This window comes from Salvia splendens, chromosome 10, assembly GCF_004379255.2.
Source record: "Salvia splendens isolate huo1 chromosome 10, SspV2, whole genome shotgun sequence".
In the NCBI taxonomy this organism is placed as follows: domain Eukaryota; kingdom Viridiplantae; phylum Streptophyta; class Magnoliopsida; order Lamiales; family Lamiaceae; genus Salvia; species Salvia splendens.
The window spans coordinates 23038195-23060357 of record NC_056041.1 but is presented as its reverse complement, the minus strand read 5'-3'; the positions used below and the strand labels follow the sequence as shown (position 1 = coordinate 23060357).

The following is a 22163-nucleotide window of genomic DNA, read 5'->3' as shown; positions in this document are numbered from 1 at the left end:
GAATCGGATTCAGTGGAAGACAGTGACTACGACGACGATAAGGGTGCGATTGAGGCTGATGAGTATCCCACATGGACGTTGAAGCTTACTAAGTCAAATATCAAGCGAACCATTGAAATTCTGAAAGACTTTTGGCAACTCCACGTCAGTTCCGCTCCTCAGCAGGATGTCGTGCATTTCCTTGGTGAAGGCCAAACTTGGCGGCTCTTCCTCAAACATAGTTCGGGCAAGATCTGGATCAAGCACGGTTGGCGTCGCTTTAAAGATGATAACGCTTTATTCCCGGGTGTTCGATGCCATTTTAAGCTCGTCGATGCGCAAGATATACAATTCTATGTGTGGTTTGATCGACCGTGATCAGGACCTTGCGTGGTTGATCGTGTGATTCGTCTGTTTGTATTAGTTCATCATCGTTGGTACTTTAAATCTAATGTTGTTTCCACCCTGTCCGTTACGTTGTCTAGACCAATCTTATGTAATGTTGTGGCTTTTATCAAATGACTTTTTATGAAAGCAACAAGTTTGTTGCTTCTATTAAGTAGTAAGTATTGTATTGTTAATATTACATAAACTCAATCTACTGTGGTTTCCGGCGACTCAAGTAACGTTGTGTAGCCACCTTCACACAATCTTTGTAAACTTACTCCCACTGTACGTAATCAAACTACAATCACTCAATTTGTTAATTTGTACTATAATCCCACCATTTGTATGTGTCTACATAGAAATACAATACAAAACTATTAATCAAATATTCATTGTTGTAACTGCACAACCATATCAATACCCCAACTCGTGCTTACCAACATGTTCACAAATAGTCAAATGCCTTGGTTCAATGCATTCATCCAGTCGACAGCTTTTGCAGACACTCACCATTGAATAATCTTTGCATAATATTCAATGTATTAGGAGTTGGTTCATAGAGGAATTCCAATAAATGCGCTAGCCGATGCAAAGCCACGCTCATCTTGAATTGAGATAGCTATGGCGGATGAGGACCCGGACAACCCAACGCTGCCGGCTTTCATGAAGGTTTTCAATCAGGATCGATGCAAGGATGACATGGTAACTCGATGGGTATCTTACAATAATATGTATGAAATTGTCCTATTCTTGTACTGAATTCAACTAATAACTTGTAGCGACTACCTCCAATTTGAAGTGTGGTTTGATCGTCCTTAAGGTCGTTGGAATGAAGTACGTAGCTATATGCAGTTGTAGTAACTTCTGTGGCGTAATGTATGTGACAATGTCAGTTGATCGTTTATAATGCTTGATGTAAGTGCTACGTGGGCTTTAGATATGGTTAATGTTTCGTATCAATGTCATAATCACTCGTATTTGTATTACTTTGATGACAACATTCCTACAACATTATGCCGCAATATCAACTCGGTAAAGGCAAAAAAAATGCAGTTACAATTGACATACCTCATCGGGTGATTGCCTGATCCAATATGTAATGGAATTTTAGAATAACTTCTCTCCAGCTTTGACAAATGCCATTCACTTCGATGCATCATTGATTTATTGAATTATAAGTATAATAAACGAGTGTTGTGTTGGAAGTGAAAAAACAAAGACCAAAAAATGATTCGAAGCAGCTAACATGAACAAGTGCACCTTATATGCGAAATACCTTCTCATCTGCTGGAGTGATAACAGTCATAATCCATAATACAAAATATGGCTATGCATCCCAAAGTCACAAGCCAAAAAAATTAGTTGCCATATTGCAAACCGATGCATGCGCCGTAATAAACATACACAGGCGTAAAGTTATAACCCCGATAGTTAACAAAATACATACAAAAGCCACATACTTCACCAATTTCAAATCATTCCATCCGTCTCCAGGAGATCAAGCACAAACGCCAGCTGTGCCCATTCATCCAATCCCCTAAACAGATCCATTAGCTCTGGCTCCTTTACTAACTTCTTTGCCGCATAAAACTGTTGTTTGATGGTGAGCTCGGCCATGCCTTTCAGCTGGTTGAAGACCTCGGTTCTCTTTGTGCTTAAATCAAACTCATAACCAATTCAGTTAGATATGTCCTTCAGCCGCTCATTGGTGTCTTCATGGATGCGATTCATCAAAGCAAGGACATTGTCCATCTTGTCCTCGGTCTTCCTCTTTTTTGGATACAATTTGGTTGGTACCCTCGCAGGTAGTCTCGCTGGTGCCGGGGTCGAGGTGCTCTCATCTACCATCTCAGGCACTACACCTCCAGTAAAAACTTCATCTGGGAATAGTTCATCTAAGGTAATTGGTGAAGAGTTGGCTGAACTTGAACCAACATCAGCCTTAGAACCATATATCTTTTGAACAGCCTCCCCGGTGTCCATTCTCTTAAGCCCATCTGCACGGTCCTTGCCGAAAATCTCCTTCCAGTCATTGAACATTGGCCACGACTTATTCCTCATGTACTTGGCATTGCTGTCTTTCTGAAGACACATTCAACAAAAGACACCAATAACCATGTGTACAGCCAATTGAAAATAAGACTTCAAATACTAATAAAGTTAAAGTTGCAACTTTAACAGGCAGCCACAATTACCAAACTCACTTACTCATGGTACTAATGCGTGAATCATTTAAACGGAAGCTAACCGTGGATAATCAAACACCATAATAACAGAAACAGGTGGGAAAGTAAAACACACTTGCATAAGCACATACTACTATATCCAAACACAAAATTTGAATAGTTATACCTTCACAACTTATGTCCATTGTTCATCATCGATGTCTATCTTGAAGTCACCATCCGCATTGAAACCAACTCCACTACGGTCAAGTATTTGCATTAGAGAGTAGTAATTCTTTTTCCAGGTGGTGATTTTTGACTTGATGTGAGGGTGAACACAAATATCAGTTTTTGGAAATTCACGTTTAAGTGCCTCCAGAGCACGAGTTAGATAACCTGAACGAAACCCATTATCGGACTTCCAACCGGTTGCAGCCAACTCTTTCATGGCTGACATAAGAATAGTCTCCTCACGTTCTGTCCAACAACGTCTTGCACCTGCACCTGCAGCTGCTATTACCCCTTTGTTGGGAACCATATCTGAGCTACCTGCACCGAAAAAAGCAGGGCACTATCACGTCCGTAACTCCTACGCAAAAGAACGGAGCTTAGATGAAGACATTACCCTCTGGTAATGGACTCCCGTCATAGTCATTAACGCTTCGGTGTTGAGATGCCATAGGATGAAGCAATTGTGATACTTATTTCCTGGTTTTATATGCAACAAAGAAAGCAAATAACAAACACAATAAACCATCTAAATGTATGGATGTAGGTTGACACAATACCGAAACGGCGAAACCATGATCTTCACTTTCGCCGGCATCAATGTTCATCAAATAATACGTAACACAGATTGGTAGCAACAGTCACATACGCAAAACAGCCTAACTACTTCTGATAACCGAATAAACAGACCTGCGGTGGAGCTTCAACCTTCGTTCGCCGTCGTCGATTCCACAAGGTGATTGAGAAGTCCTTCGGAATCAATTGCGTGGGCGGGAGCTAGGGTTTGACGAGTATTAAATTGGCAGCCCCAATTTAGGGATGACGAGGGCAAATTGGGATTTTTAACAAATATTTGAGGACACAACCGTCATTCCGTATTGCCTATCTATACTTTATGCAACCCAAACCAAACAGAGGTGTTACAATCTCGGGATATGAATCTCTTCAACCAAACACGAGGGTGTGATTGTTAACTCCATCCTCCAACATGCTATTGGAGTCTACTAGCTTCAAACCCATGTTTGGCTATCACTGACAAATCAGATATTTAAAGGTAATGCAACATTAATGTTCATCCCTAATGTAGACTTAGAATGACACGGAGTCTAAGCTATGAGAAATTTAATGGAGCCACATTTTTTGCATATCCAATCTATTTCCATTGCTGAGATTCTAATAAAACATGTCTAATAAGCAGGGTGAGTCAAGTAAGGGCATTTTTCATTTCATTATTGGTAAAATAACATGCAGTTCTTACTTATATAACAGTGTAAAGTTCACTTATTTAGTCAACCAAGAGAAGGAGAGTTGCAAAGAAAAAAACTGTAGGGATAACCTTAATGATCTTTAAGCTAGTGAAAGAATCTCCTGTGACACCTAGCGGATCCCAGCTCCTCGTACTCAGCCTTTGTGACACACATTGATTCAAAATCAGGACTAGATGCCAAGAGTGACCCCCCTCTCCAAACACCTAATATTGGACTGTGGAAGAAAGGTAACATAGTATTATTAACAGTAAAACATACAAAATTTATGAATAGTTCTTGAAAAAAAAGACTTCACTCTTCTTGAGTAGTGATCTTCACTTCATATTCAATTGGGACTAAAGGCCGGAGCTCCTTCTCTCTGGTAACATAACAAGCTATCAGAATAAGTGATCATGGAGAGCCATTTTTAATCTGAGCACACAAATGATGCTTACAATCTTTGGGAAAATCGAGGGAATAATGTGGTTCCACCAGTCAAAATGATACTACACATCATAGACAAAGAAACATTTGGTAATATCAGAACAATATTTTAGGTCAAACTCAAAGTATAATTATTGAGCACATAACAGGTGACAATCCAGCATCATTACCTCTCATATAACACAGGGTGAAGATGAGGATGACACGAATTAACTGCTCGAACAATGCATTCCGCAAGTCCGGCCTGGTTCATTCCTGAGAAAAATAGTTAACAAATGAACATCATCAATAACTTTATATCCTGGTGCAGTTTGTGAAATAGAATGAATCATTCTGAATGATGACGGATAAAAGAAACCACAAAATTATGGGTTTTTGCTAGAAAACAGAGCGGTTAAAACAAAACATGCTTATGTAACGACCTAAATCATACGTATTAATGTGTAAAGGCAAAATATGGACTGGAAGCGCTACCCAAATCAGCTGGTCGAAATATCATCTCTGGGACGAGGAACCGCTCATTCGTCAAGGAAAATTCCTGCGGAAAGGGATGATTACTATAAGTTTGAAAATGGATAGATTTCAAACATTATGAAGAGAGAAATCTCTACAGTATTTGTTAGGTCAGTGCTTCTTTTGTGCTGGGGGTTGTCACTACCATCCTGTAGGTCGACATAATCCTTTCCTTCTTCAGGGGAAGAAGGGGCTTCATTTTCATCCAAGGCTAAGTATCGCTTTGTTTCATCAACATCTTTCACAAATCCCTTCATATGAGTAATGCCATCTGGAAGCACATAACTACACCTAAACAAATTGTTTTTTCCAGGTCTCCTGAAATTTGATTCCAAGCAAGTAAATAAGGAAACGGTTCTCAAGTCTTACACGAAAAAATCTACTGCACAACTCCATCACAAAACGTCGTTCAATACCACAATATATTCCTGATCATAGAAAACTTTAAAAGGGAAGATTGCATCACATGATTGTACAAGGCAATTACCTAAATATGGTAATAAACGTATTAATGTTAACCATCAAATGGATATTATAGAAGTCCCAGTCCCAGACACACAGATAGATATCAAATATCCTTTCAGCCTATAGCCCACATTGTCAAATAATGGTCAGCTTGTAATCATATTATGCTGTTAATCTGTAGCAAAACATAAAAATGAATCATACACATAATAAGTACCAGACTCCCTCTGTCCCTTGCATATTCCTTTTTCGGCCATCCCAAGCTAGGCGAGTCATTTCCTCTCTATTTTTCATCTATCTTACTTTATTTTTTCCACTTAACTAACAAAACCTCATTTTCTTATATATTCCGTGCCGAAAAAATGCTTCACTTAGTGAGGGATGGAGGGAGTACTATATTTCTTTCATGTCAAAAGGTGATTACTTTTATGTGTTAGTGCCTTCACTGAGGTCTACAGATTAGTGAACATTATCCACTAACCAAATAGCTCCAACCATCACTTCTGATTTCAATCAAGTAAGCAGATACCAGCATTATATAGGCTGAATTTCTTTTTTCGTCCGTCGTCCCATAGAAATAGTCAATATACATTTATGAAAACTTTTTTCTCCTTTTTTACTTTATCATTCATGAGACCCTGCGTCCACTACATTATTTGAACTATTTTTTCTTCTTCTCTAAAATTTTACCAATTACTCATTAAAACTCGTTCCATCCCCAATTAGTCTAGTTCCATACGGAGGGAGCATCAAACTACCAAAGCTGAAAGAGACAAATCGAAATCTCCTGAAAACAAAAAAAAAAGAAAAGAATAGCAGACCTTGCAATGTTGAGGTCCCTGTGGACATCAAGGGAGACAAAACAGAGCTTCTCCTTGACATCATCCATAATGAAGCTCTCATCCATCACATTCACGCTCCTGTAGCTGACGAGCTCCTTGAGGTAATTGGTGAGCGCCTTCCCGCCGAGATCCAGCCTCTTCACCCCGTAATTGAGCGTGAAATTCTGCAGCACCGGCGCCACGTGCGTGAAGCTGAACCCGCAGTCGACGACGAGGCTGCACCGCGCCCTCGACAGCAGGGCGGAGGGGCGACGCGACGCCTCGTAGAGAGGGACGAGCGACGGGGAGTCGGCGACGAAGAGCGCGCGGAAATTGAAGTCCTCGAAGATGATCTCGTCGACGGCGCGGCGGATCGAGGGGAGCGTGAAGAGCGGCTCGGTGAGGAGGAGGGAGGAGGCGGAGGGGTTGATTTTGAGGAGATTGGTGAAGAGGTGGGCCCAGAGAGAGGACTGGAGGTCGGGATTGATGAGGTGGCCGCGGTCCATGGGGCGGCGGAGGGTGGCGGAGGTTAGGTCTTCCGAGGGGGAGAGGAGCTGGTCGGCGAGGAGCCATTTTTTGGAGGAGGAGGGGCGGGCGGTGCAGTTCGGTACCACGCAGGCGGGGTCGCGCTCGCCGCCGATGCCAGCTTTGATCAGCCCTCCGCCGTTGTCGACAACCACCACGTTAGACATTACTGAGCCATAAATCCCTGTAAATTTTAACTAGGGTTTAACAATATGAATCAATCGATCCCCAAATCTAAGAGGAATTGTTTGACATCTATTTAAGCATTTCATTTAGGAATTTCATAAATCAAAATGTGAGCTTTGATTTTATGAATTTTATAAAATTAAAATTGAATTAAATATATAAATTGAAATGAAAAATGTTAACCGAATGTCAAAAAAGAGTCACATATCATTCCTCATTATAATAAAATAATAAGTGCAATGGCGCCAAATATATTCACAATGTTGAAAAAGATTAATAAACAACAACCACGAATCATCTACAAGATTTCATCGTCAAGCTGGGGATATAGCGAGCCATCTTCGACTGGTAGAGAAGATGGGGTTCCAGGAGGGATACAAGCAGCGCCATTCTCACCGGCACATATACACACGGCTTCAGCTTCTCTTAGGGTCGATCTGACCACTCAATTCATTGATTAATTTTAGGAGAGTGTCAAAATCCATCTGCTCCTCCATAATCTTCGCACGATATCTCCTGAGAATGGCAACGCAGACATATAGGAGCAGGTGTTCGCTCAGATGGTGAGTCCACAGAACTTCCCATATGCGCATTGTCTTGTCGTATTCAAACTCCCTACAAGAAAACCATGGGGATCGTCATTCACTCATCAAAATACACATAGGGGGCAGTTACACTTGCCTCTTGAACTGTATCAGTAGCCAGCGGAAACAGAAGAAATAGTTCAGGCAATTATTCTGTTCGAAATAGTTGTGCAACGGGCTGTCTAGCAACTCAACCAGCTGCATCGCACGAAATGATAGTGACTACAGAGTTAACAGAAATTCCAGCAAAATAAGAAAAACTAACATATTTTTTATGATAGAAACGTTTCTGGCACAAACATATTGTATCATATTCTAAGCGGGAAAGCAGGTGGAGGAAGAGAACCTTCGATAAAGCAAAAAGTTGAGAGCGCATCCCACTTTGATCACGATTAAAATTAGGACCAAGACGTTCCATAAGGTGAACAAAGCACCAAAAAGATTCAGATTCGTTTCTCATCACGTACAAGATTCATACCCTGAAGGCAAATAACAGATCATTCCAGAAAAGCATAAGAATTATAACTGCGCATATGGTCAAAATAGTTCAACAACAGTTGCAAAACGAAGAGGAAACTACCTGACAGTACCCAAGATCAAAGTTGTAAAACGAGTATGTCAACAGTATATCTCGCATAACATACACATTAGGATTGTCATCCCCGTCGTAAAATAACAGCGATCTGTCAGTCCTCACCTGGAACGAGGGAGAGAGTACACCATCACTAAGGATAAACATCATCAATCATCTTGATAAAACATACTTTTAATTAAAAGGGATAACTGCCTTAAAAGTCATCAACTTTGCCCGAATTCCGGTTTTTCCCACGAGCTTTAAAATTGGCGTATAAAGTCACGAACTTTGCATTTTGTCTAGTATTTCCCAACCCGACCCGACCCTGTGTTTTCCGGCAGCTCAAAATCCTATGTGGCATGCCTGAATATTGACGTGTCCGGCATCGGAAAATTGTAAAACGACGTCGTTTCATCACTTTTCAAAGGCCCAAAAAGACGTCGTTTCACGCACAACCATCTGCGGCTCCAGCCCCTCCGACAGGCATCGCCCCACGACGGCCTCCATGTCCTCGGGGAACAGATTGTCGAGCAACCCGTCAGTGGCGGCGACCATGACGTCGCCGCTCTGGACCTCCACCGCCCCGGCCACTCTCTCAACCTCCCCTCGAGCTGATACGGCGCGTTGAACCCCCACACCTGCGCCGGAGACCTGCTTCGAGGCCCCACCGCCAAAGCCAGAGGTGGTTGAAGCTCCTCTCATTCCACCTCCCGCGGCGGAAGAGAAGTCTGCGGTTGATGACTGCAAAGCCCTTGCCACAGTTGAAAGTAATTCCCTTGAATTCGACCTCTTACTTGTAATTCAGGCTAAATTATTGCAGGAATTGAACTGACTTACAGTTGGTTCAAAACTATTGATTTCCTTTTCTGCTGAAATTTCGACGTTATTTTGGGGATAAGTTGTATGAGAGGAACAATTAATTTGTGAGTAATTTCTGTTTGTATTGCCAGAGCCTGAAAAAATTGAGGAGAGTAAACGTGATCACCATGGAGCCGCTGTCGTCGACGTTCGCCGCCCGGAGGTGGTTTCCGGCGAGCGAGAGGATGCAGACGGTGCTCGATCCGAATTCAGCCGAATTCACTATTTTGTTATTTGTTTTTTAATTTTTTTTTAATTTTTTTTTATTTTTTCACATTCGCTAAATGTTGTCTATCTAAGCGGCCACGAGACGCCACGTCATTTAAAAACGACACGTCAGCTCACCATTTCGCCGGAAAACCAATCATGGGAAATCGGCGACAAAATGCAAAGTTCGTGACTTTATACACCAATTTTAAAGCTCGTGGGAAAAACCGGAATTCAGACAAAGTTGATGACTTTTAAGGCAGTTATCCCTAATTAAAAATGTTAAAGTCCACTCTACCACATCCTTGTCAATAAGGCCTTTCCTCCCTCTTAATTTTGTAAATCGCTTTGCCTGGTCTGGAGAGATGCTCTAATCCAAAAAAAAAAAAAGACAAAAAATTGTGGTTTTGGAGAGCTAAATCAAGAAATATGTATTCTTCATTAATAATAATAATAATAATAATAATAATAATAAAACAACCATATGTACCAGGAAAAAGATATTACATAGAAGTATAGAACAAAGTAGGATAAGAATGCAAACAGCTCCATTCCTGTATAAAAAATAATATGCCTCTATGTCCATATTAGGATCCTGTATCATGGAACAGTATCATGGAACATTTTATATCAAAATAGATCTCTATTTTAAGTCTTCTATTAGTCAGGTCACAAATATGTATTCCATGAAATGATTCGCTTCTGAGGCACCACCAAATAAATGGTACGGTCAGATTGTTACTCCCTCCGTCCCACATAAGAGATTTGTATTCCTTTTTGGGACGTCCCACCAAAACTAAGTCATTTCCTTTTTAGCAAAAAATAATATATATATATATACTCTATTACTTTATTCTCTGTTTACTTCTCTACTTTATTCACTCCCAACTTAACTCTCTAAACATCATTTTCTTAAATCTCGTGCCCAAAAAAAATGCCTTGATTATGGGGGGGGACGAATGCAGTATTCTATATCACTTAGAAATGTTTCTGGTGGATACAGTGTTGTCAAAATGTCGTTCGGGTCGCTCGGGTCGCCCGGGTCGCCTGGGTCGAGACCATCACCGCCCCAACATGGGTGGGTCGATCGAGATACAGGGTCGCCGCTGGGTCGGCTGGGTCGAGTGGGTCGCCTGGGTCGAGTGAGTTGCCTGGGTAAACACATGCTATCTCTGATTTTCTCAAATCTCTCACATGTTTTCTGACTTTCTCAATCACAATTCTCTATATATATGCATGCACCACATAAAACTTTTCAAGCCTACTTTCTACACTTTAGAATTCGACCTCTTCACTCCTAAACAAATAAACAATTCAAATATCTGTTGCTGTCACCCTTCATATATTCCTTTGTTTTGATATTTTCAGACAATGGTTTCAATTATTTATTGTGTTATGACTTATGAATTGTTTTGATATTTTGATCATTTCTATTTTCCATTTTATCTCTATTCACATGAATTGCGTCTACATTTATATTATTTGATATATTATAAACATTAGAACAATATATTTATTTTATTTAATATTAAAAGGCAAAAAAATTAACCTAGCTTTGTGGGTCTCTCGACCCCGTCGACTCGTCGACCGGCGACCCGAATTTTCACCCCATCGACCCGGTGCGCCCCGCGACCCTAACAACACTGGGTGGATAACTGTGAAATTTTAGAGTATACCTGTAAAACCTATAGCAAGTTAAGTCTACATAAGTGATTGATCAAGTAACACTTCAACAAGAGATTAGTGTACCCAAACCCAGTGTAAGATTCAATGGCCCCAACTGACCCCACTTGCTTTAAGAAAGAAGATATACAGATTATGTTAAACCAATGCTTTAGGGGTAACCCCTTAAAAATTACTATAACATAGGAGTATTTTTTTAGTTTAATGTTTCCATTAGCCACCCAGAAAATGGGCAACTAGATTCTCTTCATAAAAGGCAAGAGAGAATGTACTGGGTCTACGAAAAAGGCATAAACCCATCTTCTAGAACCTCATACAGCTATTGACCTATCCTAGGGCTTAGTCCCAATTCTTAACTTTAAATATCATCGTTATTCTTTAACAGCTGAGTACACCTCAAATAGCATTTAGCAGATATTAAGGTGAAACTGAAAAGGGCGTCAAGAATCACATAAACTAACATTCACCAAATGGAGAAATCAAAACCAGAGCATTTAAAGGGGACCTTAATTTAAATGGGAGAAGAACCTCAAAATTAAAGTGCTCATTAGAAGATATACAATTGAACCAATTCCAATAAAGGTACCTGTAGCACATGCAGATCAGCAACAGAGGAGAGAAAACAAATAAAATCTTTAAAACATATCATAACTCAACCGATATAGAGGATGAACCTGCCATTGCCTTTTTATTGATTCATACTCTGACTGCTTAACTGATTCTAGGTACTCTCTCTGCAAATGTTGATTCATAGGGGTGGTATCCTAATAAAAATCACCAAACCTGTAAAAAAATTTTGCAAAATGATGGGGGAGAAGAAAAACAAGTTAATCTACAAACTGTCAACTAAAATTCAATCATCAGAACAATAATTTCTTCCAATTGCAGACCTCTTTTCGCAAATTGTGTTCAACGCCACCATAGAAGATTCTCTTTTTCAATGATTTTGGATCCATTACTCGCCCTTCTGCATCCAAGAAGGTAGTCCACTGCAAGAGTTTTGACTCAGAAGGCACTTAAAACAGACAGAACTACCAATCACTAAAAGCAAGATAGCTAACTCAGATTGTAAATCGGAACAACACATTAACTCCCTTGCTCAAATAAAGTGAAAAGTATCACTCAGAAGCATAAACACAAACACCAAAAGCATAATTGAATAAATTACATCAAATATAAGAGCCCCAGAACAAAGAATCTTGTGCAAACCTCTGAATGACATCATCATCTATTCTTTACTGAAGTCCACCGCGTTTAGAAGTAGAAGTCAAATAAGGAAATTATTTAAAGGAGCCTGACTTGGCAAACAGGTTTACCTCTCCTTGCCCCAGAGGTGCCTGACGTGGCTTTCCCCACACCAGGGATAATTTGTCGATCTGCCAACGTAAGAAGAAATGTAAACAATAACTTGATTGTACTGAAATAATAAAATATGTCTGAATGCTTTTTCATGATTCCTCTATCAAACACCTGAACATGCAAACATATTTTAATTCACATTCAAAGGGTATTTCAATAAGCAGGGTAAAGGTTATCATTTCTACAGTTGGAATAGGATTTCCTCTATTTCCTCCATCTACATTGCATACAAAGACTAACCCCATTTTTTTCATTCAGCTTAATTACATACTCCCTCCGTCCCATAAAAATAGAAACTCTTTCCGTTTTGGTCCATCACATAAAAATAGCACACTTCCATTTTTGGTAACTTTTCTCTCTCTAATGAGGTGGGCCCATTTTCCACTTACAATACCCTAGTTACTTTTTCGTTCTATCTCTCTTACTTTACCAATTGTGTATTAAAAGTAGTGCCGTCCCAAAAGTTTATAGTTTTATGGGACGGAGGGAGTATAATTTAGAAATACAATGAATTATTTTATTTGATAATAGGAAATGCTACACGTTTGTTTTTCTAAAAGATCTTGTGCAACCGGCTACTAATATATGTTCTAATTAATACCCCTGCATGAAACGGCAAAATTGTAGAAAGGGGTCGATCCAACAATTAGCTTCCGAAAATGGGTCACTTTTTTTTTCTTTACATAACTGGGTGTTATACATTTTTTTAAATGTATACCACACTCCGAAAATAACACAAAACACACTTCATTTATAATTAAAAACATACATTACAATTATATTAAAGTTTGTTGGAATATATTAGTTTGGAGGAAATATTTTGTTAAGATAAAGTAATACTCCCTCCGTCCCATAAAAATATGGGCAATTGATATGGCAAGGGAATTAAGACCAAATTGGTAAAGTAAGAGAGAGAAGGAGAATGGTAGTTAAAGTAGTGTTAGAGGATAGTGAACCCACATTATTAGTAGTGTTTAATAGTGGTGTAAGTTGTAAATAAGTTGTAAATAAGTTGTAAATAAGTTGATGTATATGGGTAATAAATTGGGATAACGTTCCAAAAATGGAATGAACACATTTTTGTGGGACGGACGAAAATAGAAAGTGCACATATTTTAATGGGGCGGAAAGAGTAGTATATATGAAAAGATCTAGAAGATTTGGTTAGATAGAACAGTGAATAAAAATGTAAAAAATAATATTATTTCCTCCATCCCATCTAAGTGACACATTTTCCTTTTTGAAATGTCTCACTCTAAATGACACATTTCTTAAAATACAAACATCACTCTCCTCTACTTTATTTTTCTCTACTTAATTCATAAAACAACACTGCATAAAATCTCATGCCGAATAAGAAATGCTCCACTTATAGTTGGACGTTAGCCATAAGCTGCCATACGCCATAATATTGGCTAAAAGTGATGGTCCTTGAATAGATGCTTACGCAAAACTATAACATATTATGTGGAAAACAAGCTTGCAAAAAGATTGTTAAATCAATTTTCATGGAGGTTTTAACATGTTAAAGTCTCATTCCAACAAAATCAAGGTCTCATTATTTAGGAGAGAATAAAAAAGCTAGTCTATAATCATGACAACCAATAGAAGGTAATATTGAGACTACCCCAGATTTAACTGTCAACACATAGTCAACAGATAACAGACAAACAGCAAAGAGGCCACTCAAGACAAGTTATTAGAAACATGAACAAAAAGTAATATGATAAATTATTACCTCCACTGAATCTGCTGCTACAGGAACCTCATCAAGAAATTGTGGAGAATCATCTGATGATGTGATATGATTAGATGCAGGTGACGATGGACCATCCTTCCACCCCTCATTAGAAGTGAAACTATCAGGATGGCGGTCCCGAAAGAGTTGAGAAGTTGTTTCACGAGCAAATCGGGTGACAAGAGAAAATATCTCCAATACTTGAACAGAAATGTCGTGGGCAGGATCACGGTACTTTTGTCTCCTGCCGTTCTTCTTAATAATATTGGAACTTTTATCTAACACGCCCTTATGTGGATCCAGTGTGGTGGGGGACTGACACACAGGAGTAACAACTCTAGGAAGCTCCAAGGAAGACAGAGTCCTCTGTACAAAGTCAAAAATTGCTGTTATTTGAAGCAAAGCAACTACACACATTATTATAGAATAGAAGTATCCCACATCAATTGTGTGACATAGTCTAGCTTAGTCTCTTGTACTATATACGTGGCCTATGTTGAGTAATAAAGTACACCCACTACACTTCTCCACATATATCTATATTTTATTGTTCTACACATGTAATCAGCTAGCATAAGAGGGGGGATGCAGCAGAAGCAATTAAACAGTCTAATTTACACCAGATTTACCTGGAGAGGATTTTGAAAATCATTCACAAGAAATACATTGGCATCATCTGCTGATCTGGATACAAGAAAACATGCAAGCATAACTGCTATCACAATAAATGGATGTTACTGCTGCCATGGTGAGCTTCGTCCCAGGCTCTCATCCCGATTTATTATTAAAGGGCCCTAAAAGTAATGGGAAACTAAGAAATTAATTGCGGTAAATAAACAATAATTCAGCTCTAGTTACGAATGATTTAGATAAATAAAAGATTACGTGTTGAATCGATGCGGTATAATCGGCGAGAAAATCGGGCTTATAGGGCAGGTGGCCTTTAAAATTACGTAAATGTACTCATTTTGTTATCTATTCCATTTATGGGAAAAACGCCAACGAAAATGGCGTGTCTTTAACTAAAAACGCCACTGGTAAAGGCGTGTAGTTCCGTAAAACGCCAACACAGTTGGCGTTTTAATATGGCAGCGTATTTTGCTCGTATTTTCAATCGATATACTTAAATTATAACACGCCAACAAAGTTGGCGTGTTTAATAATAAAGGCGCCTGTCTTGATGGCGTGTTTAAGTGATAAAACGCCAAGTTTGTTGGCGTTTTTAACAAGAACACGCCAACCTGGTCAGCGTTTTTTCTGTTGCAACATATTTCCCAGATCTCCCCCAAAATCGCAAACCCTAGTCACATTCCCTCCCCAAAACGCGAAAAACGCGAAAACGCTTGCCTTGGTCGGGTCGACCCGGTGGTGGATTGAAGCGTGTAGATTTCGATTTTGGCTCATTCTTCCAAATATTAGTCCTCGCAATCGGTTAGTATATCTAATTTTTTACACATTCTTCCAAACATTAGTCTACCAATATTTGATGAATTATTATGATAGTATATATTGTAGTGTAATTTATATAATTATTTGACGGATTGTTATAGTATTATAAATTGCATTGTAATTAATAGAAATATTTTGACCAATTGCTACGGTATTATATGTTGTAGTATATATAATTTTTTACCCATATTTAATAGGTTGTTATGATAGTAGATATTGTAGTGTACTTTAAAGAAATATTTTTGACCAATATTTGTGTTTGACATTAATGCAGATAGTATGACGTGGTGTGTCTATTTATATTGGGGTGGAAAGATAATTCCCGGAACAGTTATTTCATATGATCCTCCTTTTGCAAAAGGATTGATTATGTTGGATGAAAGTATTTCCTACGATAAGCTTGTGGAAACAATTTGTGAAAGGATAGGGATAAACATATTTGAAAACAAACTTCAAATAGTATGGAAACGTCATATATTGTATGGATCTTCAATCACGTATATAGGTATTTTACTTGAAGAAGTATTCATGCCACTAATGTTTAGTGAGAGTATGACTACATGAGGTCAAATTGAATTGTATGTTGAGTATTCGTCAATTACTCAACAACATAATCATCTTCTCATGAGTAATGATGTTGGTACGTCTACGAGAGGCCGAGAACCATATTTCGCTGCAACACAAGATTTTGATGTTGGTACGTCTACGAGAGGCCAAGAACCATGCTTCGATACAACACAAGATTTTGATGTTGGAGGCGTGCATTTAGGGGACAGTGACAACTGTGATGTGGTTGAGGCCATAATTGGTCCTGATAAAGCTGACTTTCTTGATCCACAATCACCTTATGATTCTGAAGATGTCGACCCGGATAGTACAGATTCAGATGGTGCTTCATCGGATGAGGACCAATTTGTTGCTGCAAGAACATCCATTCCGGTTGGAGAAACAGTGGTTGGAGAAACATCAATTGGAGGAAGAGCAGTACGAGAAAGAGTAGTTCCACAGTTCCCACAGCCTGGTATGAACTATTTTCGCACCTTACCAGGTCCATATGATAGTTTTGATCAAAAAAACTTTGAGTCTGATGATCTCAATGTGCATTATTGGAGTGAAAAAGATCTGAGCAATGTCGGTTTGCATACTAAATTTAAAACCAAATTGGAATTGAAGTCAGCTGTGACTTTTTGGCATTTGGAAAAAATCCGACAATATACAGTTGCTGAAAGTAAATGAAAGAGATGGCATGCAGTTTGTAAGTGGCCACAAGGAAATCCGAAAGATAAGTCCTTACCGCCATGTTTGTGGGAGTGCCGAGCAACATTGAGGAAGCATGATGAACACTGGCAAATTAGAGTGTTTAGCACTGCTCATACTTGCATGGGGGATCGTAATTATAATGGGCATGCTAATCTTTCGTCGGGTATGATAGCGTTGAGTGTTCGACATCAGATAGAAAACGATCCTTGCTACAAGGTAAAAGCAATTGTGGCGGATATTGAAAATAGATTTCATGTGAAAGTTAGTTACAAGAAAGCATGGTATGCTCGGAGGACAGCTATTAAGCTTGTGTATGGTTCGTGGGAGTGGAATTTCAAAGTTTTACCAGCTTATTTGAATGAGTTGCAAAGACAAAATCCTGGCACAATTGTCGAATGGTTGCATGATGACAGATTAAGCAACGGTATGAACAAGGTTTTCAAGTACGTATTTTGGGATTTTGGTCCAGCTGTGGAGGCTTTTCAACTATGCAAACCAGTTTTAACCCTTGATGGAACTCATCTACATGGACGATATCGAGGTAAAATTCTTATTGCCGTTGGATTTGATGCTAATAAGAAATGTTTGCCTATTGCATATGCCATTGTTGATGAGGAAACCATACAAAGTTGGAATTGGTTTATGGAACGTATTAGACTTCACGTAGCCAAGCATGAAATATGTGTAATATCAGATAGGCATGTGGGAATCATAGATGCAATGAATTCTCCCATATGGAAAGAAGAACTCAATGTGGGGCATCACAGATTTTGCTTGGTACATGTTAGAGAGAATGTTTTGCAGAATCACAAAGGCATCATGGTAAAAAAACTTGTTTGGAAAATTGGTATTGCTACCAAGAAAGCAAAGTTTAAGATCAGACGTCGTTTACTTCGAACCATCAACAACGAGGCTGTGCAGTACCTTGATGTCGTGGAGTTAGAAAAATGGAATTTGGCGTATGACAAACACAAAAGATGGGGTGAGATGACCACTAATATGGTGGAATCTTACAACAATATGTTGAGAGGCGCAAGACAACTCCCAATTAAAGCTTGCATTGATCTGATATTTTGGAGGATAATAGAATGGTTTAATGAGCGGTCAATTGCATCAACACAGTGTGCCACACCACTTACCCCGTGGGCCCATGAAAAGGTGTGCAGAAATGATGTAAAAGGTCAATTACATAATGTGAGAGTCCCAAACACAATTGCAGGGCTTTATGTGGTTCGAACAAAGTGTCGAATTGGTGGAAAGGGTGGTAATAAGTGGAAGGTAAAGTACTTGGAGTCGAACTGCAAATGTCAAAAGTAGCAGATGTGGAGACTTCCATGTTCACATGCAGCGGCAGTTGCGCGGTTTAGAAACGAGCCCATGCTGTCGCTTGTTGATCCCGTATACCGCACAAGTGTTTGGGTACACCAATATTCTACGGTGTTCAATCCAATCAGACACCAAGATTATTGGGTCGTGCCTGAATGGACTTTGCAATGTTCACGAGCTCAATTAATGCCTAAAAGTCGCGGTCGATACCGTACTACTAGGATTCCTAATCAGATGGATGTCCGTGAAGCTGACCAGTCACGAGCCCAACGCCGATGTAAACATTGCCGTCAACCAGGGCACGACAGATGCAACTGCCAAAATGCTCTTTCAAGGATGGATACTTAGTTGGTAGATGATGCCGAGCATGATTTTATGCCTCCACCTCCAACAAGATCTGCAGTTCGAGGTCGTCATTCTATCAGCCACACTGATGATGCCGAGCACGATTTTATGCCTCTACCTCCACCAAGATCTGCAGTTCGAGGTCGTCATTCTGTCAGCCACACTGGTGGTACAGGCGAAGACATCGGGCTCAGTTATGTCCCACATTCTCCGCCTAGATCTTCTGTGCGAGACGATTTTTTCGGGGTTGATTTAGAGAATGTCGTTGTGGAAGATACTCCTCCGTCTAGACTCTCATCCGCCAGAATCGGGAAGGGTATCCGTAGCTTCTTTACGCGGAGAAGGCGAGACAATTGAACGTGTAACAACTATTTAGCTGAATTGAACATTGTTCTGTTTATAATCGTAGTTATTTATTGAATTGAACATTGTAACGTTTTACTTATATTTTGGCGAGTCATGGAATACACAAAATGTAAAATCTAGTTTATTTAAAAATGCCACTCAAGATGGCGTTTTTCCTGAAAGCGCAATCTAAGTTGGCGGGTTTGTGTAGAAAACGCCATTTACGTAGGCGTTTTTAACTAGAAACGCCTATGTTGTTGGCGTGTTTTAAAAACGCCAACGCCGCTTGGCGTGTTTGTTCAGAAACTCAGCCTCGGCGTGGCAAAAAAGTGCAAAAAAATTTTCAAACTTAAAAACGCCATCTTGAATGGCGTGTTTTAAAAAACGCCACTTAAGTAGGCGTTTTAAGGTAAAAACGCCTATGGCGTTGGCGTGTTTCTAAAAACGCCTAGTAAGCTTGGCGTGTTTGTTCAGAAACTCAGCCTTGGCGTGGCAAAAAATTGCAAAAAATTTTCAAACTTAAAAACGCCATCGTGAGTGGAGTGTTTCAAAAAATTTACCAATAAAAATTATAAGAGTTCAAATTATCAATATGCGTACGTATAAAAAGCGGATTTATCAAATTACTAATATACATACGCCAAATCAATGAAAAAACACCAATATCAATACAATATATCAAATTACTAATATAAAGCGTTCAAATCAATGTAAAAACACCAATATCAAAAGTTCGGGAAACGTTCACTCGTCTCGCCTTTTCCGCATAAACAGACTACGGATTCCCTTCCCGATTCTGGTCTTAGGGATTCTAGACGGAGGAGTATCTTCGACGACGGCATTCTCTAAATCAACACCAAAAAAGTCGTCTCTCACAGAAGACCGAGGTGGAGATTGTTGATCGCTGAGACCGAAATCTTCTCCTGTACCACCCGTGTGGCTGACAGAGTGACGACCCCGCACGGCAGATCTTGGTGGAGGTGGAGCCACAAAATCGTCATCAGAATCATCAACCAACTGAGTATCCATCCTTGATGATGACGACTCTCCACCAACTTTCATCTTTCCACGTCGCTTCGCTTTTTGCCGCACGGGCATGTCAAGGTCCAGCCCAGAGCGCTGTGAAGGACGGTAGTCCATCGTCTCAGCTTCCCCACATATCTGGAGGCCATCTTCAACCATTCTCGAAATGGTGAATAAATCCGGCCGTCCTGACATGTCTTGCTCCCTAAGAAAGTGGCGTATTTTGTGAAGGGTCTCCACCTACAATTTTCAGTGTTAATTACATTTCATCATATGAATATAAATAAAGAATAGTTGTTGAAATCTACCGCGTAGTGATGAGAGGCCGCCGTTTCATGGAAGCCCTCAGGAGAATGCACCCCAGGTTTTGTTAGGTACACCACGGTTATCCGGCGAAACCAATCCATGTACTCATCAGTAGCAACAGGCACCAATGAGTACTCCAAATCAACATACACCGTGTCGTGCGTATTATGCCAATCTTGTATATGATTGGCGTGCCACTGAACCCAGTTCTTACCTGCTTTGCCACGTCGATCCTGTTTCGTAAAATCAGATCTGTGGAACCGGTCGACAAGCGGGATATAAGGTTGGACAATCCCAAATTGTCGCAACACTCGCTGTGGCATGTGTGGCTCAACCATATTCCAGCAGATTAGTGTTGTCATCGACGTCCATATAGGACGACCGGCAACACAAACATCCGGCAGATTTCGCGATTCATACGGCCTCCAAATAAACTAAATATGAAACTTATTTAGTCAAAACAAGTTCAATCAAAACAACACACTAACAACAATTTAGGTTACGTAAATTACCTGATTGGCATGCATTGTTGAGAACTGATCTCTGAAAGTTTCAATGCAATGCCCCGGTGCTTTTACATAAGAGGCCCGACCAGTCCATCTACAAAAATTAAATTATGAGCGAACAACACAAAAATCAATAAAAATTATGCTTAAAAGAGTAATTAGTGGACAACTTACGCGACTGCACATGGTAAGTAGTCTACGGGCGCGGGGTTCAGCATCTGCGGTCTAATAATTGGGATTCTTTCCCAAGCCCACAGCTGTAACAATGTAAGAGCTCCCCCGACATCGGTCCTCTTACCAAGTGCAGCTTCACATAGATTGTGGTACAAGCAGGCAAGAGTCGCACCTCCCCAGCTATAGCTACCACATTGTTCTATATCCATGAAAACTGAAGGTAGAAGAAGGGAATTTTATTACCGGTAGCGTTCGGGATCAGTAGACCACCCAGTAACAGCAGACAATACACACGAGCACGTTGATTGTACATGTATTGCTCGTGGTCATCACTCAACTCAATCCGCAGTTGATTTGATAAGCTTGTCTACTTCCAGTTCATTTCTTTTAGATCAACTGCATCTGGAATAAAGCTAAGAAAATCCAAACAAACATCCTTCCAATAGTTGACATCCTTAGTGGGGATGTAACCCGTCAGAGGCTCACCGTCAGTTTTGAGGCCCCATAAGACCTCCACATCTTCTAATCTCACAGTCGCTTCACCGACTGGAAAGTGAAACGTGTGAGTCTCTGGCCTCCAACGTTCAATCAAAGCGGTGATAAGATGGTGGTCAATGTCTTTCGGTTGACCACACCTCAACATCCCGCCGAACCCCATCTCATCTATAACCACCAAAACACGAGGATTTATGGGAACATCCCATATGATTCTTTCGTATCTTCTACACCGTACGTCTTCCGATGGCACTCCTGCCCATATGTTATTAGAGACGTGTTGTCTCTGCAGATATAATACGGAGGGGTCCTCCGGACCACTTAAAAGCCGACGACGAGAAGTTGAAGAAGATGCCATAAATTACCTACACAACATTCATATTCCAAATTAAACAATAAACAAACCTAAACAAATTCAATAATTATAAACAATTTAATACAATATCACAAAATGGAACACCTATATCAAATAATTCACAATACACAACTTCAACATCATAACACAATTCACCTACACAAAAGTAACAGTTCAAATAAACAATATACATCAATTTTCCACCAATTCAACTTACCCAATTTTAGTTTGACCAACCTAACAATTTCAATTTCAATTTCAACCTAACAATATACACAAAATTAACATTTCAAACTAAAAAAAAAGACATTAACCAAAACCCACATAAACCAAATCAATTTGCCCAATTTTTAAGCTATAAAACCCTACGATTTTGGTTTATAATCAAATTTATACACAAATTCCCTTAAACCCAAACAATCGAACATAATAATCAACACTAACGTCATACAAATAATCCATATGCATAATATTTCAACTCAAATCGCAACCCATTACAAACCCTAGCTAAGTATCCAACAATTACTCTAATAATGTAAAAGATAAGCATACTAACCGAATAAATTGGACGAATTTGGGGAAAACTAGCACCGATTGATGAATGGAGGGCGAAATC

At 39.7% G+C, this 22163-nt stretch overlaps 1 protein-coding gene, 1 long non-coding RNA gene and 1 pseudogene across 6 annotated transcripts; all 3 read right to left on the bottom strand.

Moving 5' to 3' along the window:
- Window positions 1-1594: 1594 nt before the first annotated feature.
- LOC121751596 (actin-related protein 6-like) lies at window positions 1595-9633 on the bottom strand. 5 transcript variants are annotated; one of them, XM_042146371.1, is made up of 14 exons: window positions 9482-9506; window positions 8125-8241; window positions 7891-8023; window positions 7249-7742; window positions 6250-6958; window positions 5062-5281; window positions 4925-4988; window positions 4621-4705; window positions 4462-4512; window positions 4323-4385; window positions 4096-4241; window positions 3157-3791; window positions 2719-3080; window positions 1595-2448 (listed from the first exon to the last, which is right to left on the bottom strand). In XM_042146371.1, exons 4-11 carry the CDS (start codon window positions 7256-7258, stop codon window positions 4112-4114), a joined length of 1332 nt encoding a protein of 443 aa, XP_042002305.1. In that variant the 5' UTR covers window positions 7259-7742; window positions 7891-8023; window positions 8125-8241; window positions 9482-9506; the 3' UTR covers window positions 1595-2448; window positions 2719-3080; window positions 3157-3791; window positions 4096-4111. The 5 variants fall into 5 exon arrangements, with proteins under 5 accessions (XP_042002305.1, XP_042002307.1, XP_042002306.1 ...); XM_042146373.1 differs by having other exon boundaries at window positions 3157-3239; XM_042146372.1 differs by having other exon boundaries at window positions 3157-3239; window positions 3450-4241; window positions 9482-9503.
- A 1743-nt stretch (window positions 9634-11376) lies between these two features.
- LOC121752781 lies at window positions 11377-14673 on the bottom strand (annotated as a pseudogene).
- A 5656-nt stretch (window positions 14674-20329) lies between these two features.
- Window positions 20330-20884, bottom strand: LOC121751508. The gene is made up of 3 exons (XR_006040102.1): window positions 20698-20884; window positions 20530-20617; window positions 20330-20451 (listed from the first exon to the last, which is right to left on the bottom strand). It is a non-coding gene; the product is annotated as an uncharacterized LOC121751508 (long non-coding RNA).
- Between the last annotated feature and the right edge of the window lie 1279 nt (window positions 20885-22163).